At 63.8% G+C, this 19,411-nt stretch overlaps 1 protein-coding gene across 1 annotated transcript in view; it reads left to right on the top strand.

Moving 5' to 3' along the window:
• The window catches only part of TMEM132B (transmembrane protein 132B), a 61,436-nt gene extending 43,641 nt beyond the window's left edge, over positions 1–17,795 (top strand). Inside the window, exons 4-9 of the mRNA XM_081113872.1 lie at positions 3,573–3,759; positions 8,144–8,287; positions 8,447–8,652; positions 10,082–10,352; positions 12,523–12,714; positions 14,012–17,795. Coding sequence (XP_080969998.1) covers positions 3,573–3,759; positions 8,144–8,287; positions 8,447–8,652; positions 10,082–10,352; positions 12,523–12,714; positions 14,012–15,166 — 2,155 coding nt within the window. The 3' untranslated portion in view covers positions 15,167–17,795. The remainder of the gene's footprint in view (positions 1–3,572; positions 3,760–8,143; positions 8,288–8,446; positions 8,653–10,081; positions 10,353–12,522; positions 12,715–14,011) is intronic.
• The last annotated feature ends 1,616 nt before the right edge of the window (positions 17,796–19,411 follow it).

The following is a 19,411-nucleotide window of genomic DNA, read 5'->3' on the forward strand; positions in this document are numbered from 1 at the left end:
TGGGGGCCAGCGTCCTGCTTCCGGCGGGAATGAGGGCAGCTCGCGGAGCCTGCCGTGCTCCTCGCAGGGAAACAGTGTGAGCAGCTGCGGGAGCGGCAGCAGTGCTGCTGGGGGCCTGCCCCCCCCCCCAAGCTCGGGTTCGAGTCCCGCCGGATCCCCGGGTGCCTCTCTCTCTTTCCCCCGAGTGGCCGTGGCGTTTCCTCTGATGCTTGTTTTCCATCAGGACAGAGACGGCGCCATCTCTGGGCGGAGAAACCAACTTTTAAACGCTGTGCCCCCCCCCCCGCCCTCCCCCCACCCTCGGGCAAAGGAGACAATTTGCCATTTGCCAAGTAGAACTCACAGGGGCCTGTGCCGAATCGGACTCATTAAACCCTGAGCATACACCCCGTCACCCGGGCAGGCCCCGCGGCGGGAACAAGGTGCTGACGGCTGGAGGAAGGAAGGAGCCGCCGCTAATGGGAGGCCACAGTCGGCCGCTGGCGGGCGGCCCGGGGGCTGGAGTGGCTCCTAATTGGGGGTGAGGGGCGGGAGGCCGTGCATTTCACATTTCGGGAGCGGGGCGGGGGCCGGGGACATGGGAGGGGTGCGGGGGGCGGGGGGGGCATAAAGACCCGATGGCGGGGGGGGGGGTAGGAGGGGGGCGGACTGGAGACCAGGGCGCAGGCGGGGCGGGGGCCGGGGACATGGCAGGGGGGCCGGGCGGGGGAGCATAAAGACCCGATGGCGGGGGGCAGGGGTAGGAGGGGGGCGGACTGGAGACCAGGGCGCAGGCGGGGCGGGGGCTACCTCGGGAGCCAGGCCGGGTCCAGAGCCGCGCAGCCGTTGCCGGGGACGGTGGTGGGAACCACAGCGTGTCCTCAGCCACGAAAATAGACGAGGTTTGAAGGGCTGCCCGGCGGCGGGCACACGGGCTCTCCCAGGGCTGGGAGGGACGTGCAGGGAGAGGGCGGCCCCGGGGGTTCGAATTAGAAGCAGCACGACCCCCAGAGAGGACGTGGTGTGAGCTGCTGTTTGGAGGGATGTCCCTGTTCCCTCTCGACTGTTTTCTAAAAAGGCCGTTGGACCCGCTCGCGTCCACACGTGGCCTCCCGGGGCGTCTGGACGGCCTGTGGGATCCGTGGCACAAAGACGCCGGGGAGGGAGCGCATGGAGCCGGCAACCTGAGCTCTGGCCGTCCCTCCGAGGCGGGTGGGGCCCCGTGTGATTTTCTTTAAATCCTCACCCGGGATATTTTCCCACGGATTTTTAGGGAGAAAAGGAGAGAGAGGAAGGGAGAGATAGAAACATCCACGGACCGGCTGCCCCCTGCGCGCCCCCCACTGGGGACGGAGCCCACAACCCGGGCCTGGGCCCCGACCGGGAATCGAACCCTGACCTCCTGGGTCACAGGTCGACGCTCAGCCACTGAGCCACGTGGCCGGGCGCTCACACATCTTCACCGACGTGTCCGCAGAGGGTGGCTCCCGGGCCCCTAGCGCTGCTCACGGGGGGAGGGGGTGGGGGTGGGGTGGGGGGATCAGCCGGCCGACATCAGAGAGAACACACCATTGGCTTACGACAATGCCGGCTGTGACCTTGGAGGGGTCTCTCTTGGCTCCAAGGTCAGGCCCGAGACCAAAGCCGGCCCAGCCCTCCTGGCCCCGAGCTGCGTGGGCCCCCAGGCGGCTGCGCCCCTCCCGGCGGTGGGGGTGGGGGTGGGGGTGGGGGTGGGGGGTGCAGGGACGCAGCGGCGATGCCCGAGGTTGGCGGTGCCACCGTCCGCGGCGGGGCGGCTGCCGCTCACTCTGCCGGTTCCGGCCAGTTGGTGGCTCCTTCCCCCCAGGCTGACCCGGCGCCGCCTCCCATCCGCCCCCTCGTGACCCAGACGCCTTCCTTCCCGAGAACGTGCCCCGCGGACCCGGCGGCGATTGGAGATGGAGGTGCCGTGAGCACCGGCCTGTTCCCGGTGCTGGTGCGGGTCCGTGTCAGCTCCCTGTCCGTGTCCCCGGGACCCACGCGTGGGCGTCCTGGGCCCTGTCCTGGGCCCTCTAATTCCTGCTTCCTGGGCCCGGCCTGGGAGCCGCCTCCTGAGACAGACAACCCCAGCGCCCCCCCCCCCCGCGCCCCCCCCCCCCAGTTCCCTGGATGTCATGCTCGGTCCCGGTTCGCCTGTCCTCTGCGCCAAGTTCGTCTCTCTCTCTCTCTCTCTCTCTCTCTCTCTCATTTTTTATTTTGGTTAATCCTCCCCTGGGGACATTTTTCCATTGATGCTTGGAGAGCGGAAGGAAGGGGGAGAGGCAGAGAGAGGGAAAGTCGCTGTGAGGGAGACAGTGACTCCCCGCCTCCTCTGCGCGCCCGACCGGGGCTGGCGATCGAGTCTGCAACCCAGGCACGTGCCCTTGGCCGGAATCGAACCCAGAACCCTTCAGTCTGTGGGCCAACGCCCTACCCACTGAGCCACACCAGCCATGGCGTAGTCTCTCTCTTTTTTTAAGAATCTGCACTCAAGGGTATTTCTTTTCCATTGATTTTTAGAGAGAATGGAAGGGTTGGAGAGAGAGAGAGAGAGAGAGAGAGAGGGAGAGAGAGAGAGAAATATCAATTGGTTGCCTCCGTCCCGCATCCCGCATGGGGCCAGGCGTCACACCTGCAACCCAGCACGTGGAATCGAACCCAAGACCCTTTGGTGTGTGGGCCACGCTCTAACCACGGAGCCACGCCGGCCCCTTTCTTGCCCCGTCATCATCCTTCTTGCCCCTCCTACCTGCCCCTGTGGGAGGAGGGGTGCCCCTCACCCCCAGGCGCCGGCCGCTTTACACTCTGCTGGGCGGGGGCACGACCTCCCTCCGCTGTGTGCTCAGCGGGGGGCTCCCCTGAGGCCTGACCTCTGTGGGGTCGGCCGCCGCGCAGCCCCTCGATGGACGCCCCCGTGTCCTGGCCCAGGACCTTGCTCGGCGCCTCAGCAGGGGAACTCGGGGACGGGCGTCAACTGGGGATGATGACGGGCCTCGCCGACCCGTGGCCAGGGCGCCGGCCCGGCCTGGCCTCTCCGTGCCCTCTGCGGCCCCCGGGGGCGCCCAGCCGGCCAGCGAGCGCGGCCACGACCCGGACCGGCTTCATTAGCAGCCGCTCTCACCGGGGCGCCCAGCAGCCTGCCAGGCAGCGCCGGGTCCCTTCTAATGAGGCGCCCGCCCCCCCCCCCCCCCAGGAGAAAGCAGGACAGGGCGGACTCTGGGGAAAGTGGACCCCGTGGCTGTGTGTGACGCTTTCTTTCTCCTTTCACACACTTTTATTGATTTCAGACAGGAAGGGAGAGGGAGAGGGAGATAGGGCCATCAGTGCTGAGGGGGAATCACGGGTCGGCCGCCTCCCGCACGCCCCCCACTGGGGATCGAGCCTGCACCCGGGGCCTGTGCCCTTGACTGGAATCGAACCTGGGACCCTTTGGTGTACAGGCCGAGGCTCTATCCACTGAGCCGCACCGGCCAGGGCTTGGCGGCCCTTCTCCGTGCTGGCCAAGAGGAGGTGGCCGTTTGGCGCACTCTTGTTCTCGGGGTGGGGTGGCCCTCTGACACGCGTCCCCCTTCCAGGGTGAACGGCTCCCTCGCGGAGATCCTGCAGGTGGACCTGGGAGTGGACAACAGCAGCGGCCTGGCCGGGGCCCAGCCCGTCACGTGGCAGGTGGAGTACCCGGAGGAGGACGCCGCGGGCGAGCTCGTGGTCTCGGAGATCTTCGTCAGCCAGACCAGCTTCGTGGGCATCGTCCCCCTCGCAATGGTGAGCGACGCAGTTTTCTTCGAGCGCTTCCAAAAATACGTGGTTTTTATTGATTTCAGAGAGGAAGGGAGAGGGAGGGAGAGGGAGAGAGGGAAACATCCATGATGAGAGAGAATCATGGATCGGCTGCCACACTGGGGATCGAGCCCGCAACCCGGGCACGTGCCTGGGGTGGTTACGTGTGCTGTGCACACGGCACACGTCTGGCCGTCAGTGTCTCCCGGGCTGGCTGCGCTGCCCGTGGGGGCGGTTTCTTGCATTTGGGTTTAATTCCCATTGGCTGGGAAGTGCCAGGGTTGGATTGATTGATGGGGTCGTGTGTCACAATGTAACTCTCGGATTGGTTGGTGGGGCCGTGTGTCACAATGTAACTCTCGGACTGGTTGGTGGGGCCGTGTGTCACAATGTAACTCTCGGATTGGTTGATGGGTTGTGTGTCACAATGTAACTCTTGGATTGGTTGGTGGGGTCGTGTGTCACAATGTAACTCTCGGATTGGTTGATGGGTTGTGTGTCACAATGTAACTCTCGGATTGGTTGGTGGGGTTGTGTGTCACAATGTAACTCTCGGATTGGTTGGTGGGGTTGTGTGTTACAATGTAACTCTCGGATTGGTTGGTGGGGTTGTGTGTCACAATGTAACTCTCGGATTGGTTGGTGGGGTTGTGTGTTACAATGTAACTCTCGGATTGGTTGGTGGGGTTGTGTGTTACAATGTAACTCTTGACCACTCTGAAGAGTGGTTCTGAAGTGGCTCCAAGGGACAGAGCCTCTCTGCTTAGGGCCCAGCTGACCCTGTGCACCTGCCTGTCTCCTCTCTGTACGAGGACACCAGCCAGACACCAGCCTCTGGGCTTAGGGCCCACCCTCGCTCATCCAGTGTGACCTCATCTGAACGAATCCCAGGCGCCCAGACCCCGACTGATTCGGCAGGGGCAGCGCTGGCTGGAACTTCCTTTTCCTGGGAGAGGGACTCACAGGCGACTCTTCCTGGGGCACCCACTAGATGGCGCTCACAGACCAGCCTCTGGCCGTACTTGCCTTGGGCTCCCCTCCCCAGCGGGCTCCCTGGACACCTGCCCCTGGTCCATCCTGTCCCCAGTTAACCGACTGCCCCTCAAACCACATGCACCAAGCCCCGTATTCACCTGGGATTCCCGACTCCTCCACATGTGAGGAACGGAAGCTTCATCCTGCAGCCCCGCCCAGTGCTCCTCTCATCACCTGCTCCGGCTCCTGCTCCTGCACCTGCACCTGCACCTGCACCTGCTCCTGGAACTTGTATCTGCACCTGCACCTGTTCCTGCACCTGCTCCTGCACCTGCACCTGCTCCTGCACCTGGAACTTGTACCTGCACCTGCTCCTGCACCTGCTCCTGCACCTGCACCTGCACCTGCACCTGCTCCTGGAACTTGTATCTGCACCTGCACCTGTTCCTGCACCTGCACCTGGAACTTGTACCTGCACCTGCACCTGCACCTGCTCCTGCACCTGCACCTGCACCTGCACCTGCACCTGGAACTTGTACCTGCACCTGCACCTGCACCTGCTCCTGCACCTGCACCTGCACCTGCTCCTGCACCTGCACCTGAACCTGCACCTGCACCTGTTCCTGCACCTGAACCTGCACCTGCACCTGTTCCTGCACCTGCATCTGCACCTGCACCTGCTCCTGCACCTGCACCTGCTCCTGCTCCTGCACCTGCTTCTGCACCTGCACCTGCTCCTGCTCCTGCACCTGGAACTTGTACCTGTACCTGCACCTGCTCCTGCACCTGCACCTGCTCCTGCACCTGCTCCTGCACCTGCACCTGCTCCTGCTCCTGTACCTGCTCCTGCTCCTGCTCCTGCTACTGCACCTGGAACTTGTACCTGTACCTGCACCTGCTCCTGCACCTGCACCTGCTCCTGCACCTGCTCCTGCACCTGCACCTGCTCCTGCTCCTGTACCTGCACCTGCTCCTGCTCCTGCTCCTGCACCTGGAACTTGTACCTGTACCTGCACCTGCTCCTGCTCCTGTACCTGCTCCTGCTCCTGCACCTGCTCCTGCTCCTGCACCTGCTCCTGCACCTGCTCCTGCACCTGGAACTTGTACCTGTACCTGCACCTATTCCTGCACCTGCACCTGCTCCTGGAACTTGTACCTGTACCTGCACCTGCACCTGCACCTGCTCCTGCACCTGCACCTGCACCTGCTCCTGCACCTGCACCTGCACCTGCACCTGCTTCTGCACTTGCACCTGCTCCTGCACCTGCACCTGTTCCTGCACCTGCTTCTGCACCTGCACCTGTTCCTGCACCTGCTTCTGCACCTGCACCTGCTCCTGCACCTGCACCTGTTCCTGCACCTGAACCTGCACCTGCATCTGCACCTGCACCTGCTTCTGCACCTGCACCTGCTCCTGCACCTGCTTCTGCACCTGCACCTGCTCCTGCACCTGCACCTGTTCCTGCACCTGCTTCTGCACCTGCACCTGTTCCTGCACCTGCTTCTGCACCTGCACCTGCTCCTGCACCTGTTCCTGCACCTGCTCCTGCACCTGCACCTGGAACTTGTACCTGTACCTGCACCTGTTCCTGCACCTGGAACTTGTACCTGTACCTGCACCTGTTCCTGCACCTGGAACTTGTACCTGTACCTGCACCTGTTCCTGCACCTGGAACTTGTACCTGTACCTGCACCTGTTCCTGCACCTGCACCTGCTTCTGCACCTGGAAACTGTGCCTGCACCTGGCAGCTTGGAAAGGTGCAGCCTTGCTCACCCAACACCTCTGCCTGCCCTGTGGCTGGATGGGTGCCTGCGTGTGGCTTTTTTTCCTTGGAAGGTTTTATAGTTTTCATGAAAAGGATGTACATTCATTATAAACGTTTAAACAATGTGAGGAGAAACGCAATCCCAGCCCCACAGGCCGGCGCGGTGCTGCGGGACCATCGCTGGAGGAACCGCTCTACGTCCACGCGGTGCGGAGAGCTGGCTGGGCAGAGGGCAGGCGGCCCCAGACGCTGCGACACGAGGCCACACTGTGCGCCGCCTCCTTTTACTCCGACAGAGGAGACGGGTTCTCGCCTGGGGTTTCTGAGCCTCGAGAACCATGACTCTCTCCCCGGGATCCCGATCTTTAAAGCGCCGCGCCGTGGCCAGGGGGGAGTTTGTGGTGAAAACGAGCCGAGGATTGGGGCCATTCTCCTTTTTTTAAAAAAATAACTTACTTTTTGATAATTTTACCAGAGATCCTTACCCATTAGCTTCAGAATCACAAGGGGGCTGACTGGCAATGTGGACTCCTGCCCGCGGCCGCACACCGCGCTCTCCCTCTGCCCGCGCCTCCTCCTGCTCCGCACCCGGCTCTCCTGGCACCGAAGGAGCCTCATGTGCTCGGGGCCGGGGACGAGGAGCCGGACGCGGGCGGGCGGACGAGGAGCCGGACGCGGGCGGACGAGGAGCCGTACGCGGGCGGACGAGTCCCTCCCTCCAACATGTGTTCTCGGCGCGGAACGCTGGTTAAACGCAGGCACAGACACAGAGGAAAACGAAACGCCGTCTCTCCTGCCTTCCCTGCCTGGAGCAGCGATTCTCAGCCTTCTGGCCCTTTCGATACGGCTCCTCATGCTGTGACCCAACCATAACATTATTTTCGTGGCTGCTTCATCACTGTCACGTTGCTACTGTGATGAATCGTCATGTAAATATCTGACGTGCAGGATGGTCTCAGGCGACCCCTGTGAAAGGGCCCTTCGACCGCCAAAGGGGTCGCGACCCACAGGTTGAGAAGCGCTGGCCTGGAGGCTCGGGGGACGGACCGGCTCCAGCTTCTCTCCTCGCGTCTCGCTGTTGACAATGTGCTGGTCCTGTTTTACTTCTTTTTAAAAAAGAGATGTTTTCATTGATGTCAGGGAGGGAGGGAGGGAGAGAGAGAAACATCAGTGATGAGAGAGAATCATGGACCCGCTGCCTCCTGCACCCCCCTCCCTGGGGATGGAGCCTGCAACCCGGGCCTGTGCCCCGACCGGGAATCGAACCCTGACCTCCTGGTTCACAGGTTGATGCTCAATCACTGAGCCATGCTGACCTGGCTTTTAAAAAATGTATTTAGATTGTTTTCAAATATTCGTTACGAAGTTGATGTTCTCTATGGACAAGAGCTGTTCTGTTCAGACTTAATCTCTGTGAAAAGCCATGAAGCTGCTCACCCAGTGAGCCCCGAGCCCTGATGGACGCTGGGGGCGAGGGGGGCCTCCTGGGCTGTGCGAGGTGAGCCTGAGGGGCGCGGACGGCGGAAGTCGCAGAAGGAGACCTCAGGGCGGAGGCGGCCTGCTCCGCGCCCCCGTGCACGGCTCCCTCGCCCGCGTCCCGCCGGCTGACACGCGCCTCCCTCCGCAGGACACGGAGATCCTGAACACGGCCATCCTGACCGGCCAGGCTGTCTCGGTGCCCGTCAAGGTGGTGGCCGTGCAGGAGGACGGCTCTGTGGTGGCCGTGGCCGAGGCCCTGGAGTGCAGGTCCGCGGACGAGGACGTCGTGAAGGTGCTGCCCGCGTCGCCCCGCTCTCCCCCGAGCCCGGCCCTTTGGGGTTCGCCCCTTGGGGCCCCTTGTCCTGTCAGGGTCCCCAGCGTTCCCTGTCTTTCCCGCTGATACGACCAACGTCTTGGGGTTCCTGCTCTATCCCCCCCCCCGTCCCCCCAGGTCTCCGAGCGCTGCGACTCCGTGTTTGTGAACGGCAAGGAGATGAGGGGCCGCATGGACACGCCCGTGAGCTTCACCCACCAGCACTTCACCGCCCAGTTGGAGGTCACGGTCTGGGCGCCCCGGCTGCCCCTGCAGATCGAGATCTCGGACACGGAGCTGAGCCAGGTCAAGGGCTGGCGGGTCCCCGTGGCCCCCAACAGGAGGTGAGGAGCCGGGAGGGCGGCCGGCAGGCGGGACGAGGGGGCCCGGTCCGGGGCCCATCCAGGCGGGAGGCCAACGGACCCAACCGAGACCCTCCTGTGCTGGGGCCTCAGGACCGGAAATGAAATGGGGAAATGGGAAAACGCCTCGCAAGCGCCCGGCCGGCGGGGCTCAGTGCTTGGGCATCGGCCCAGGAACCAGGGGCTCGGGTTCGATTCCCGGGCAGGACACGGGCCCGGGCTGCCTGCAGGAGGCGGCTGATCGATGGTTCTCTCTCGTCATCGATGTTTCTGTCTCTCTCTCCCCCTCTCCCTTCCTCTCTCTCTAAAAGGTCAATAAAAACACATATTTTTAGGAAAGAAAACATTAAAAACATTAAAAACAATGCCTACACGTGGCTGCCCCTCCCCCGGACACGTGTCCCCGTCCACTGGTGGCCACAGGCTGGTCAGCAGCCCCAGACGGGGCCTCCGGTAAAGGGCGCGGGCAGGGGGGCTCTGAAGGGCGGGGCCGAGTGGAGGGGGCGTCAGGCTCCCGCTGGGAGGGACTGCCCGAGTCCCCCACACCTGGAGGAAGGCCAGGGGCAGCCGTTCTCTTTATTTGTTTGTTTATTTACTTATTTTCGTTCATCCTCGCCCGAGGGTATTTTTCCATTGAATTTTAGAGAGAGAGGATGGGAGAGAGAGAGAGAGAGAGAGATCGCTGTGAGAGCGACACACCCATTGGTTGCCTCCCACATGCACCCTAACCAGGGTTAGGGATTGAGCTTGCAACCCGGGTACGTGCCCTTGACCAGAATCGAACCCGGGACTCTTCAGTCCCCAGGCCGATGCTCTGTCCACAGAGCCACACCGGCCAGGGCAGGGCAGTCATTCTTCTTGTTCTTAATTCTCACCCACGGATATGTTTCTAATGATTTTTAGAGGGGGGGGGGAGAGAGAGAGAGAGAGAGAGAGAGAGGAGACATCAATGTGAGAGAGACACATCGATGGGTTGACTCTTGCCTGGGGCCGGGGATGGAACCTGCAACCCAGGGAGGAGCCCTTGACTGGAAATCGAACCCGAGACCCTTTGGTGTTCCGGCCGATGCTCTAACCACCTGGCTACACTGGCCAGGCCTGGGGCAGCCATTGTGCCCACTTCCAGGTGAGGGGACCGGCACCGGCTCCCGGCCCAGACCTCAGGCTCCCCGCCCCCCCCCCCCCCGGGCTGCAGTCTTGCATCATTTGCGGGCGATGCTTTCGAAACTCCAGGTTAGAGAGGCGCCCACCTGCTTGGGCGGCGGGGCAGGGCCTGCGCTCCCTCCCGTGTCCACGCCGGCGGCAGCGCAGGGCCCGTCAGGAAGAGCCCGCGGGGAGGGGGGCAGGTGGTCAGGGGACCGTGAGCCGATGGGCCCCGCGCCCGCTGACGCCTCCGCCCGCTCGTGCCCAGGCCCACGCGGGAGAGCGAGGACGAGGAGGACGAGGAGAGGAAGGGGCGCGGGTGCTCGCTGCAGTACCAGCACGCCCTGGTGCGCGTCCTCACGCAGTTCGTGGCCGAGGCGCCCGACCCGGGCCGGCTGCGCCCCCTGCTGGGCCCCGACTGGCAGCTGGACATCACCGACCTGGTGGCCGGCTTCCTGACGGTGGAGGAGCCGCGGGTCGCGCAGCTGCAGGGCGGCCGGACGCTGGCGGGCCGCGAGCCGGGCATCACCTCCGTGCAGGTACGCGCCCCTGCCGCCCCGCCTGGTAGGTGCAGGTGTGTGTGTGTGTGCGCGTGCGTGTGCACGCGTGTGCGCGCATGCGCGTGTGCATGTGCGTGTGCGTGTGCGTGAGCGCATGCGCGTGTGCATGTGCGTGTGCATGAGCGTGAGTGTGTGCGTGTGTGTATGTGCATGTGTGTGAGCGTGTGTGAGCGTGTGTACATGTGCGCGCATGAGCGTGAGTGCATGTGTGCACGTGTGTGAGCGTGTGCGTGTGTGTGCGCATGTGTGTGCGTGTGTGTGAGTGCTTGCATGTGTTCATGTGCGTGTGTGCATGTGCGTGAGCGTGTGCATGTGTGTGTGAGTGTGTGTGCATGTGTGTGTGTGTGAGTGTGCACCTGTGAGAGCCACCGGCTTCATGTGTAGTCACCAATTTTTTTATTTTTATGTTTTTATGCCCCTTTCCCTCCCCGTTGACCCCCTCCAGGCCCCGCCCCCCAGGCCTTCACCTCCCTGCTGTCTGTGTCCACGGGTGACGCATGTGTGCACACAGGTCTTCGGTTGATTGCCTCCCACCCACGCGCCCTCCCTGCCTCCCCTCCGAGATTCTGCCCTCTATTCTGTGCTCACCAATTTTTTAAAAATCAGGATCCGAGGATATTTTCCCAATTGGTTTTTAGAGAGGGGACGGAAGAGAGAGGCAGAGAGAAACTTCGATGTGAGGGAGACACATCGATTGGTTGCCCTCTGCACGCACCCCAACACGGGGTGGGGATCGAACCCACAACCCAGGCCCGTGCCCTTTAGCGGGAATCGAACCCGAGACCCTTCAGTGCTGAGGCCGGCGCTCTATTTACCAATTTCAGTCACTGGAAACCAAATCAATTTTTGCTCCTTAGAGAGTTTCAGGGAAGATATAGAATTTCTTTTACCTGAGCTACAGTAAGCCCATGGCGTAAGCAGTTCCGCCGGTGCGGCTGGCGTTTTGCACGTCGCTGGAGGAGACGGCAGGCCCTGTGCGAGCCGGTTCTATTTTCCAGACCCGGAGGGCAGACCTCGCACAGCAGACAGAAAAGTAGTGAAAACACGCATTAAAAGTAAGAAAGCCTTGCGGTGCAAAGCTCTCCACTGCGCTGCAGCTCCAGTTCAGCGATGTCCGAGCCCGTGCTGGCGGGTGATTGTGGGCACAGGGCGGGGCGTGGCCTCATAAAGACGGAAGACGTGACCGCTCACAGCGACGGCGTCTTAGACGTCCCAGAGTTACATGTGACACAGCTGAAGGGACGTGTTCTACTCTGTTCACTTTCCCGTCACTGTGCCCCAGATTCCCGGAGACTGAGCACTTTAAGCCCCACTGATTCTCAGGGTCCCGGGGCTGGGTTCTGGCCTGGTCTTGAGTTCTGGCCCGACCCTGGGCTCTGGTCCGTGCTCAGGGCACCCCAAGGCTGAGGTCAAGGCGGGGGCCGGGCTGGCACCTGTGGGCTTTGGGGGAGGGTTCCTTCCGGCTCAGGCTGCTGGAAGGCGAATTCCTCCGGGTGGGACGGGGGTGTCGGTGTGGACTGTCAGCCCAGAGTCCCTCCCTGCTCCCGAGGCCGCCCTCTGCCCCTCCTGCGGCCGCTCCATCGTCGGCGACGCCCAATCCAGCCCGATCCAGCCCTTCCCACAGGACTCTCCGGCCACAGCCAGGGAGGGTGCCTGCTGCTTTGTTTTGTTTGGTTAGTCCTCCCCCGAGGATATTTTCCCATTGATTTTTAGAGAGAGTGGAAGGGAGGGAGGGAGAGAGAGAGAGAGAGAGGGAGAGGGAGGGAGGGAGAGAAAGAGAGAGAGTGTGATCAATGGGTTGCCTCCTGCATGTGCCCGACCAGGGGATTTCTAACCTTTGACCCCTCGGTGCACCGGCCGACGCTCTGACCACTGAGCCACACGGCCAGGGCTCCGTGCTGCCTTCCAGTTCAGGAAGCCCCCCCGGGAGGTCACCCCGCTGCTCCCAGGGCCTGAGCGAGAGGGAGGAAAGCGGACCAGGATGGTGCCTCTCAGGCCTCCAGGCGGCAGGCGGGGCGAGCGCTTGGCTGCACAGGGTCCCCGTCAGCCTTCCGCCGGCGGAGAACGTGGGGTGGGACCGCGGGGGGGACCGCGGGGCGGGGGTTCACATGAGCGTGGCGCCCAGACGGCAGCGCTCTCGCCGCCGCAGGTCCTCTCGCCGCTGTCGGACTCCATCCTGGCCGAGAAGACGGTGACGGTGCTGGAGGACCGCGTGGCCATCGCTGACCTGGGCGTGCAGCTGGTGGCCGGGCTGTCGCTCTCCCTGCAGCCGCACCGGGACGACCGCCGAGCCATCGTCGCCACGGTGACGGCCCAGGACGTCCTCCAGGCCCCCGGGCAGGTGAGCCCCGGAGCCCGTGTGTCCTCGGTCAGCGGAGACCACCCCCCCGTCTCCCCGTCCCCCGGCGGTCAGCACCCCCTCAGAGCCGGGGCTGGGGCGCCCGAGCTGCCCCCTGCTTCCCGCCCGCCGGTTCTGTCCGCACTGCTCAGGGGCAGCCACGCTTGTCCTACGTGGTTTCTTAAAAACATGTTTTTATTGACGTCAGAGAGGAAGGGAGAGGGAGAGAGTCAGTGATGAGAGAGAGTCATGGACCGGCCGCCTCCCACACGCCTCCCACTGGGGATCGAGCTGGAACCCGGGCCTGTGTCCTGGGCGGGAATCAAACCGTGACCTCCTGGTTCATAGGTCGACGCTTAACCCCTGAGCCCGCTGGCCGGGCATCCTCGTGTCTGTTTCCATCCATCGCCCTGTGCCCTGTGCCGTCTGCTTTGTCGGCGGCTGCTCGGCCTCGACCTGAGGGTCATGGGTTTCACTTGCGCCTAAAGCGCGTGGTTGTCGGTGCCGGACGCTCCCGGCAGCTTCCTGAGCGAGTGCGGCGGCCAGGGAGCGCTACCGTGCGCCTCGCGTCTTTACCGCTTCGTCACCTCTGACCTGCTCCCCGCCTTTAAACCCCCACCCCTCCTGGGCGAGCGCCCCGGTCCCCGTGGGCATCAGAGCCTCTTCCCGGCTCCTCCCGCCAATGCCGCCGCCTTTGCCCCTCGTGGCCTCCTGACAAGGAAGGTTGGGGGGGGGGTGGCTGCCCAGGAAGCTGACAGGCGGCACCTGAGTTTGGCTCCATCAATCGCCTGACCTTTCCGAGTGTTTTCCGAAAGGTCAGAGCCGAATCCCGCGGCCTGGATGCATGAATTAGCATGCACTTTGCATGTTAATGAGAGCATGGCATCGTTCCTCACGCCAGCGGGCCGGGCATGCCCTGGACTGTGCAAAGCGATAAAGCACAGAGGCTCCTCCCCGGCCAGCGTGCCCAGTGGTTAGAGCGCCGGCTCTCCCACCGAAGGGTGGCAGGTTCGGCCCCCGGCTGCAGTCGGGATTGGTTACCCGTGTCCCTCACATCGATGTCGCTCTCTCCCCCTCCCCCTCCTGCCTCCCTCCCACTCTCTCTGAAAATGATTGGAAAAAGAAAACACCCTCGGGTGAGGATTCATAAAAACCAACCGACCAAAGCCTCCCTCCCGAAGTTTCCTTTCCCGGGTTTGCACGTTTAAGGGGTGCCAGGCAGGAGCTCAGGTCGTGGCCGCGACCTGAAGGGACCCGCGGGCGGTAACAGTAATGGACGCTCTGGCCTGGTTTCCCCCAGGAGGCGATCGTCAGCTCGTGGATCCTGTTCAGCGACGGCGCGGTGACCCCCCTGGACATCTACGACCCCCAGGACTTCTCCGTGTCCGTCTCGTCGCTGGACGAGATGGTGGCGTCCGTGCGGCCGAACCTGCAGCCCCAGTGGCCGGTGGTGGCGGCGGAGGGCGAGGGCCAGGGGCCCCTGGTGAAGCTGGAGATGCTCATCAGCGAGCCCTGCCAGAAGACCAAGAGGAAGAGCGTCCTGGCCGCCGGCAAGGGCCACGTCAAGGTCAAGTTCGACCCCCACGTGGACCGGGGCCACGGAGCCACCAACGACATCGAGGGCGTGAGCCGGGAGTACCAGGACCCCCTGAGCAACTCCATCCCGCGCGGGGGAGGCCGGGAGCGGGCGGCCCCGGGGTGGCCCCCCCACGGCGCCCCGGCCGGCCACCGGGACAGCGCCAACCGGAGCGCCACCCCGCCCCCGCCCCCCCTGGGGAGGAAGGACGCAAAGCGGCCCCCGGGCGGCGGTCCGGACGCCTTCACGAGCTTCCCCACGCAGGGGCGGTCGCAGGGGCCCAACCCCGCGGCCGGCGAGCTCACGGCGGCCTCCCGGGGGCTCTCCGACCTGGAGATCGGCATGTACGCGCTGCTGGGCGTCTTCTGCCTGGCCATCCTGGTCTTCCTGGTGAACTGCGTGGCCTTCGCCCTCCGGTACCGGCACAAGCGGTTCTCCGTGAGCGAGCAGGGCGCCCTCCCGCACTCCCACGACTGGGTGTGGCTGGGCCACGAGGTGGAGCTGCTGGAGAGCCCGGTGGACGTGACGCTGCCCTCGGAGGAGTGCGCCCCGGGGCTGGACCGGGGGCTGCCCTTCGAGGAGGGGAGCTTCCTCCTGAACGGGGGCTCCCAGGAGGCGCTGCCCAGCCAGCTGCTCCGGCCCCCCGAGTACGTCTACGAGAAGGACCCGCGGCGCCCGCCCGCCACCCCCTCGGCCCCCAAGAGGAAGCGGGTCAAGTTCACGTCCTACACCACCATCCTGCCCGAGGAGGGCGGCCCCTACACCGACTCCATCCTGTTCCACGGCGAGGACAGCATCAAGTGGGTGTGCCCGGACCTGGGGCGGGGGGACCCCCGGGACTTCCGGGACTACATGGAGAGGCTGCGGGACCAGATGTGAGCACAGCGCGTGCGTGCGTGCGTGGGATTCACCTTTATGCCTTCTGTTTTCGCGGTGGGGGGGCAGGGCGGGCGGCGGGCGCACGGGATGGGACGGCACGGTGTCTGCAGGGGGGTCCCACTGGAGCAGGGCAGAGCGCCGAGAGTAGAGCCGCTGGGGTGGTTTTTTTTTAAATGAATTTTTATTGATTTCAGAGGGAGAGGGAGAGAGAAACATCAATGCTGAGAGAAGCATGGATCGGCTGCCTCCTGCACGCCCCGCACTGGGGATGGAGCCTGCAGCCCGGGCAGGTGCTCTGACAGGGGATCGAACCCTGACCCCCTGGGGTTTAAGTTGGGAAATGTCTCTGAAATGGCCGCCCGTGGGTCCCGGAGAAATGCTCCCATGAGTCTTACCCGCTGCCTGGTCCCGGCTCCGTTCCGACCGGACAGACCCAGCCCAGAGGACATGGCCTGTCACCCCGGACGCACGCTGGGCCGGCGATGCAGGGAGGACTTGGTGTGACTTGTCCAGCCCTGGACCCTCTGAAGCACAGCGGGCGCCCTGGCCTGGCCTGGGATGGACGCCCCCTGCCCTGGCCTGGCCTGGGATGGACGCCCCCTACCCTGGCCTGGCCTGGGATGGACGCCCCCTGCCCTGGCCAGGCCTGGGATGGGCACCCGGAAGCTGCTGACGGTGCCCCCCGGGGCGCGCGGCCGGCTCCCTCATTTCCACCCGCCTCTGCAGCTGCCTCCTGTGACCTCGCCGGCCTTTGGGAAACATGAAGAAAAGAAATGTCTTTGTTTCCCCTCTGACATCCGTTCGATTTCCACGCGTCCCAGTCACGCCTGTGCTCCTGCGGGGGGTCCGGGAGTCTCCCGCGTCCGGTTTGCTGTCTCCCCGTCCCCCACGCTCCACCCCCCGGGGCGCCGGGCGCTTCCCCTCCCCCGTCTCCCCTCCGTCCCGTTGTGGACCCGCTGGTGTCGTGGGACACGGGCTCTCGGAAGCTGTGGCTGTGCTGGGAGGGCGGGCGCGTCCTCCCGGTTTTCTACGCGGAACCGAACGCCGCAGAACAGTCGTGACCCGCAAACAGCGCTTCGTCTCCTGCGAGTCGGGGTTCGCGGGGAGCCCCCCCCCCCAGCGCATCTCTGGGGCTAGAAGAGCGCCACACGGAGCAGCGGCCGCACCGACCCCACAGACACGGCAAGGAGCTCGCACAGGAGCTCGCGTCAGGTTAAACTTCCCGTTTTCCCGGAACGAAAACCATTTTTACCAGGCGGGGTGACGTTTTAACTCGGCGACATGCAGTAATCCTCCCCAGACCATCCTCCCCCAACGTCCCCCAGCCACGGCTCCGGTGGGGAGAGAGCCGACAGGGTGCGACCCGTAGGCGTCCGGCCGCTCCGTCTAACCGACAGAGGCCCGCGCCCGCCGGGGTTTCGGGGTTCATGGCCCAGACGCCCGAGCAATGGGTCCCACAGGACGCACTGTGGGCGAGTCCCCACCTCGGCCCCCCCCTCCGCCCCCCACATCCCCCCAAACCCAGACGCCAGCGGCTCGGGAGGGGCCTCGGGCTGTGGACTCTGAGTCGGGGGCGGGGGTACGTGCTCCCCGAGGCCCAGGTGACCTGACAGCCGAGGGGTGACCCAGTTCCCAGACGGCCCCGGGGAGCGGCCTGGAGAGAAGCAGGAGCAGCCACGTGGAGGCCTGGAGGCCGGGGTCCCCCAGCTGCGGCCCCAGGAGGGAACCCTGACCTCCCGGCTGTCGTATCTCACCCACTGGGCGGACTGGAATGACCCCTCTACACGGACGGGGTGTCTATGCACAGACCCCCCACGCGGGGAAGCGGGGTTCGCGCCTGCCCCCCACACCGTCCACCGCAGGAGGTGCCTGACTCACTTGTCAGTCTCACCAAGTCGGCTCCTGTGGGTGTCCTCAGCTGTCTGTCCGCTGTGTTAGAGCGGGTCTCCGATGTTGGGGTGCGGCCCCCCCAGGCTCTGTCTGTCTGTCTGTCTGTCGGCGGGGACACTCCGCTGCCCTCGGTGGGTCCCCCCATCCTGTCGTCGCCCCCCCCCCTGGGTTTTCTGCTCCGATCATCTCAAAAATGGTCTCCATTCTCCGTTCTGGTCTCTGTCCACCACGTCCCAGTGGCTGCACGCCCAGCAGCCGTCCTGCCCACAACGCACACACGTGTGGGGTGACCGTGTTCCCAGGCGTGGAAGGGACCGGGGACGGAGTCATGCTAACACATGGACAGCAGAGATGCCTGTATGTCATGTAAGCAGCACACGGAACGCTCCAGGCCTGTGGGCACGCGCACCTTTCAGATACGAGCACGCAGAGCCGAGCGCTGACACGTGCAGGCGTGGGGCTCGGCGTGTGGCCTGATGGCGGGACGCATGCAGGCAGCACCGCCAAGGGCGTGGAGTCCGGGAGGTGCCGGGGAGGGGAGGGCGCGCGGGACGGTCGCTGGGACCTGCCGGGACGTCTCAATCTCACGCGTCATGACGTCTGGGTTGTTTTTCCCTTTCCCTTTTCTTTTTTTCTGGAACCATTTCAGAAATAAAGTGACCCCATCTTCCAGCATCAAGTATATTCTAACCACAGGGTAGCGCTCCTTTTTAACATGGAAATAAACGTTGAGACCTTCTTTCCTGTGGCCTGGTTTTACCCGCGCGTTCCCTCCTCAAGCTCAGCGTCTGTGGGATGGGCTCATGGATCTATTTGAAAAAAAAAACAAAAAAACACTTTACCTTTAAAAAAAATACATATTTTTATTGATGTCAGAGAGGAAGGGAGAGGGAGAGAGAGAGAAACATCCACGATGAGAGAGAATCACGGACCGGCGGCCTCCTGCACGCCCCACACTGGGGATCCAGCCCACAACCCGGGCCTGTGCCCTGACCGGGAATTGAACCGTCACCTCCTGGTTCCTGGGTCGATGCTCAACCCCTGAGCCGGCTGGGCCGGGGCAGTGAATGAATTCCTTATTATCTCGTTATTCGCTTATTTCTGTCTCACACCGACGGAGGCCCTAACGTGCTTCATGGCGCACCTGGAGGGTGGCAGGCGCGGCCGTTCCCGCGAGCCCGTTCCCGCGAGCCCGTTAAAATGCAGGCCAGGCTCTGGCCCGTGCGTCCAGGTGGTTAGAGCGTCTGCCCGAGCACCGCAGGGTCGCTGGTTCGGTCACGGCTGCCCAGGTCACCTGGCACCGACAAGGGCACGTACCTGGGCTGCCGGTTCCATCCCTGGCCCCGGTTGGGGAGCGTGTGGGAGGCAATGAATGTAGGTCTCTCACATCGATGTTTCTCTCTCTCTCTCTCTCTTTCTCTCCCCCTCCATCCCTCCCTTCTATTCTCTCTAAAAATTAATAAGAGATATCCTGGGTGAGGATAAATAAGTAAATGTGTTGCAGCGTCGCCAGTGTTTGGGGAAATGAAGGTCCGCATGTGGTGAGACGCTGGGGATGTGGATGGAGTCACCTTAGAGCGGCCGCCTCCCTCCCACGCGGCCCGCGGGCTCCCTGCTGCTGACTCACAGCTGTGGGGTCAGTAAGGCCGAACCAGGGGGCCCTCGGAAGCGAGCTGGGGAAGGGGTGCGGGTGGGGGGGTCAGAGGGACCCGTCAGAAGGAGAAGATTTAGGAACCAAACCCTCTGATCAAAGCCAGTTTTTGTGGGGGATGAGCCATTTCAGGACGTTGGCGGGAGGCTGGGGGGCCGCGGGGGAAACCAGCGTGCGCACCGCCCAGGCCTTCGCCGCGGGGCTCAGCGCGGAGCTTTTACCGCCAGAAGGTTCCCGCGCCCCTGCGGCTCCCAGCACAGGCCACGCCGGAGCCGGAGAATGAGCAGCCACGGGAAGCCCGGCCGCTAAACGACTCCATTCATCTCCTCTCCCTCGCGGCCCACGTGCAGCAGAAAACACCCTCCTTAATGAGAGGCACCTGTAGACACTGTTATGCCTTTTCTCTTTTTTTAAAAAAAATATTTTTTATTTCAGAGAGGAAGGGAGAGGGAGAGAGAGAAAAGCCCATCAACGATGAGAGAGAGAGTCATGGACCGACTGCCTCCTGCACGCCCCCCACTGGGGATCGAGCCCGCAACCCGGGCCTGTGCCCTGACCGGGAATGGAACCCGGGACCCTTCAGGCCGTAGGCGGAGGCTCTATGCACTGAGCCACACCAGCCAGGCCTGCCTTTGCTCTTGTATTTGATGTCGGGGGCAGGGAAAGGAACGCTGCCAGAGCCAGGGGCCTCCTGGGTTTGCAGT

The sequence above is a fragment of the Myotis nattereri genome (assembly GCF_964212035.1).
Source record: "Myotis nattereri genome assembly, chromosome: 19".
NCBI lineage: Eukaryota > Metazoa > Chordata > Mammalia > Chiroptera > Vespertilionidae > Myotis > Myotis nattereri.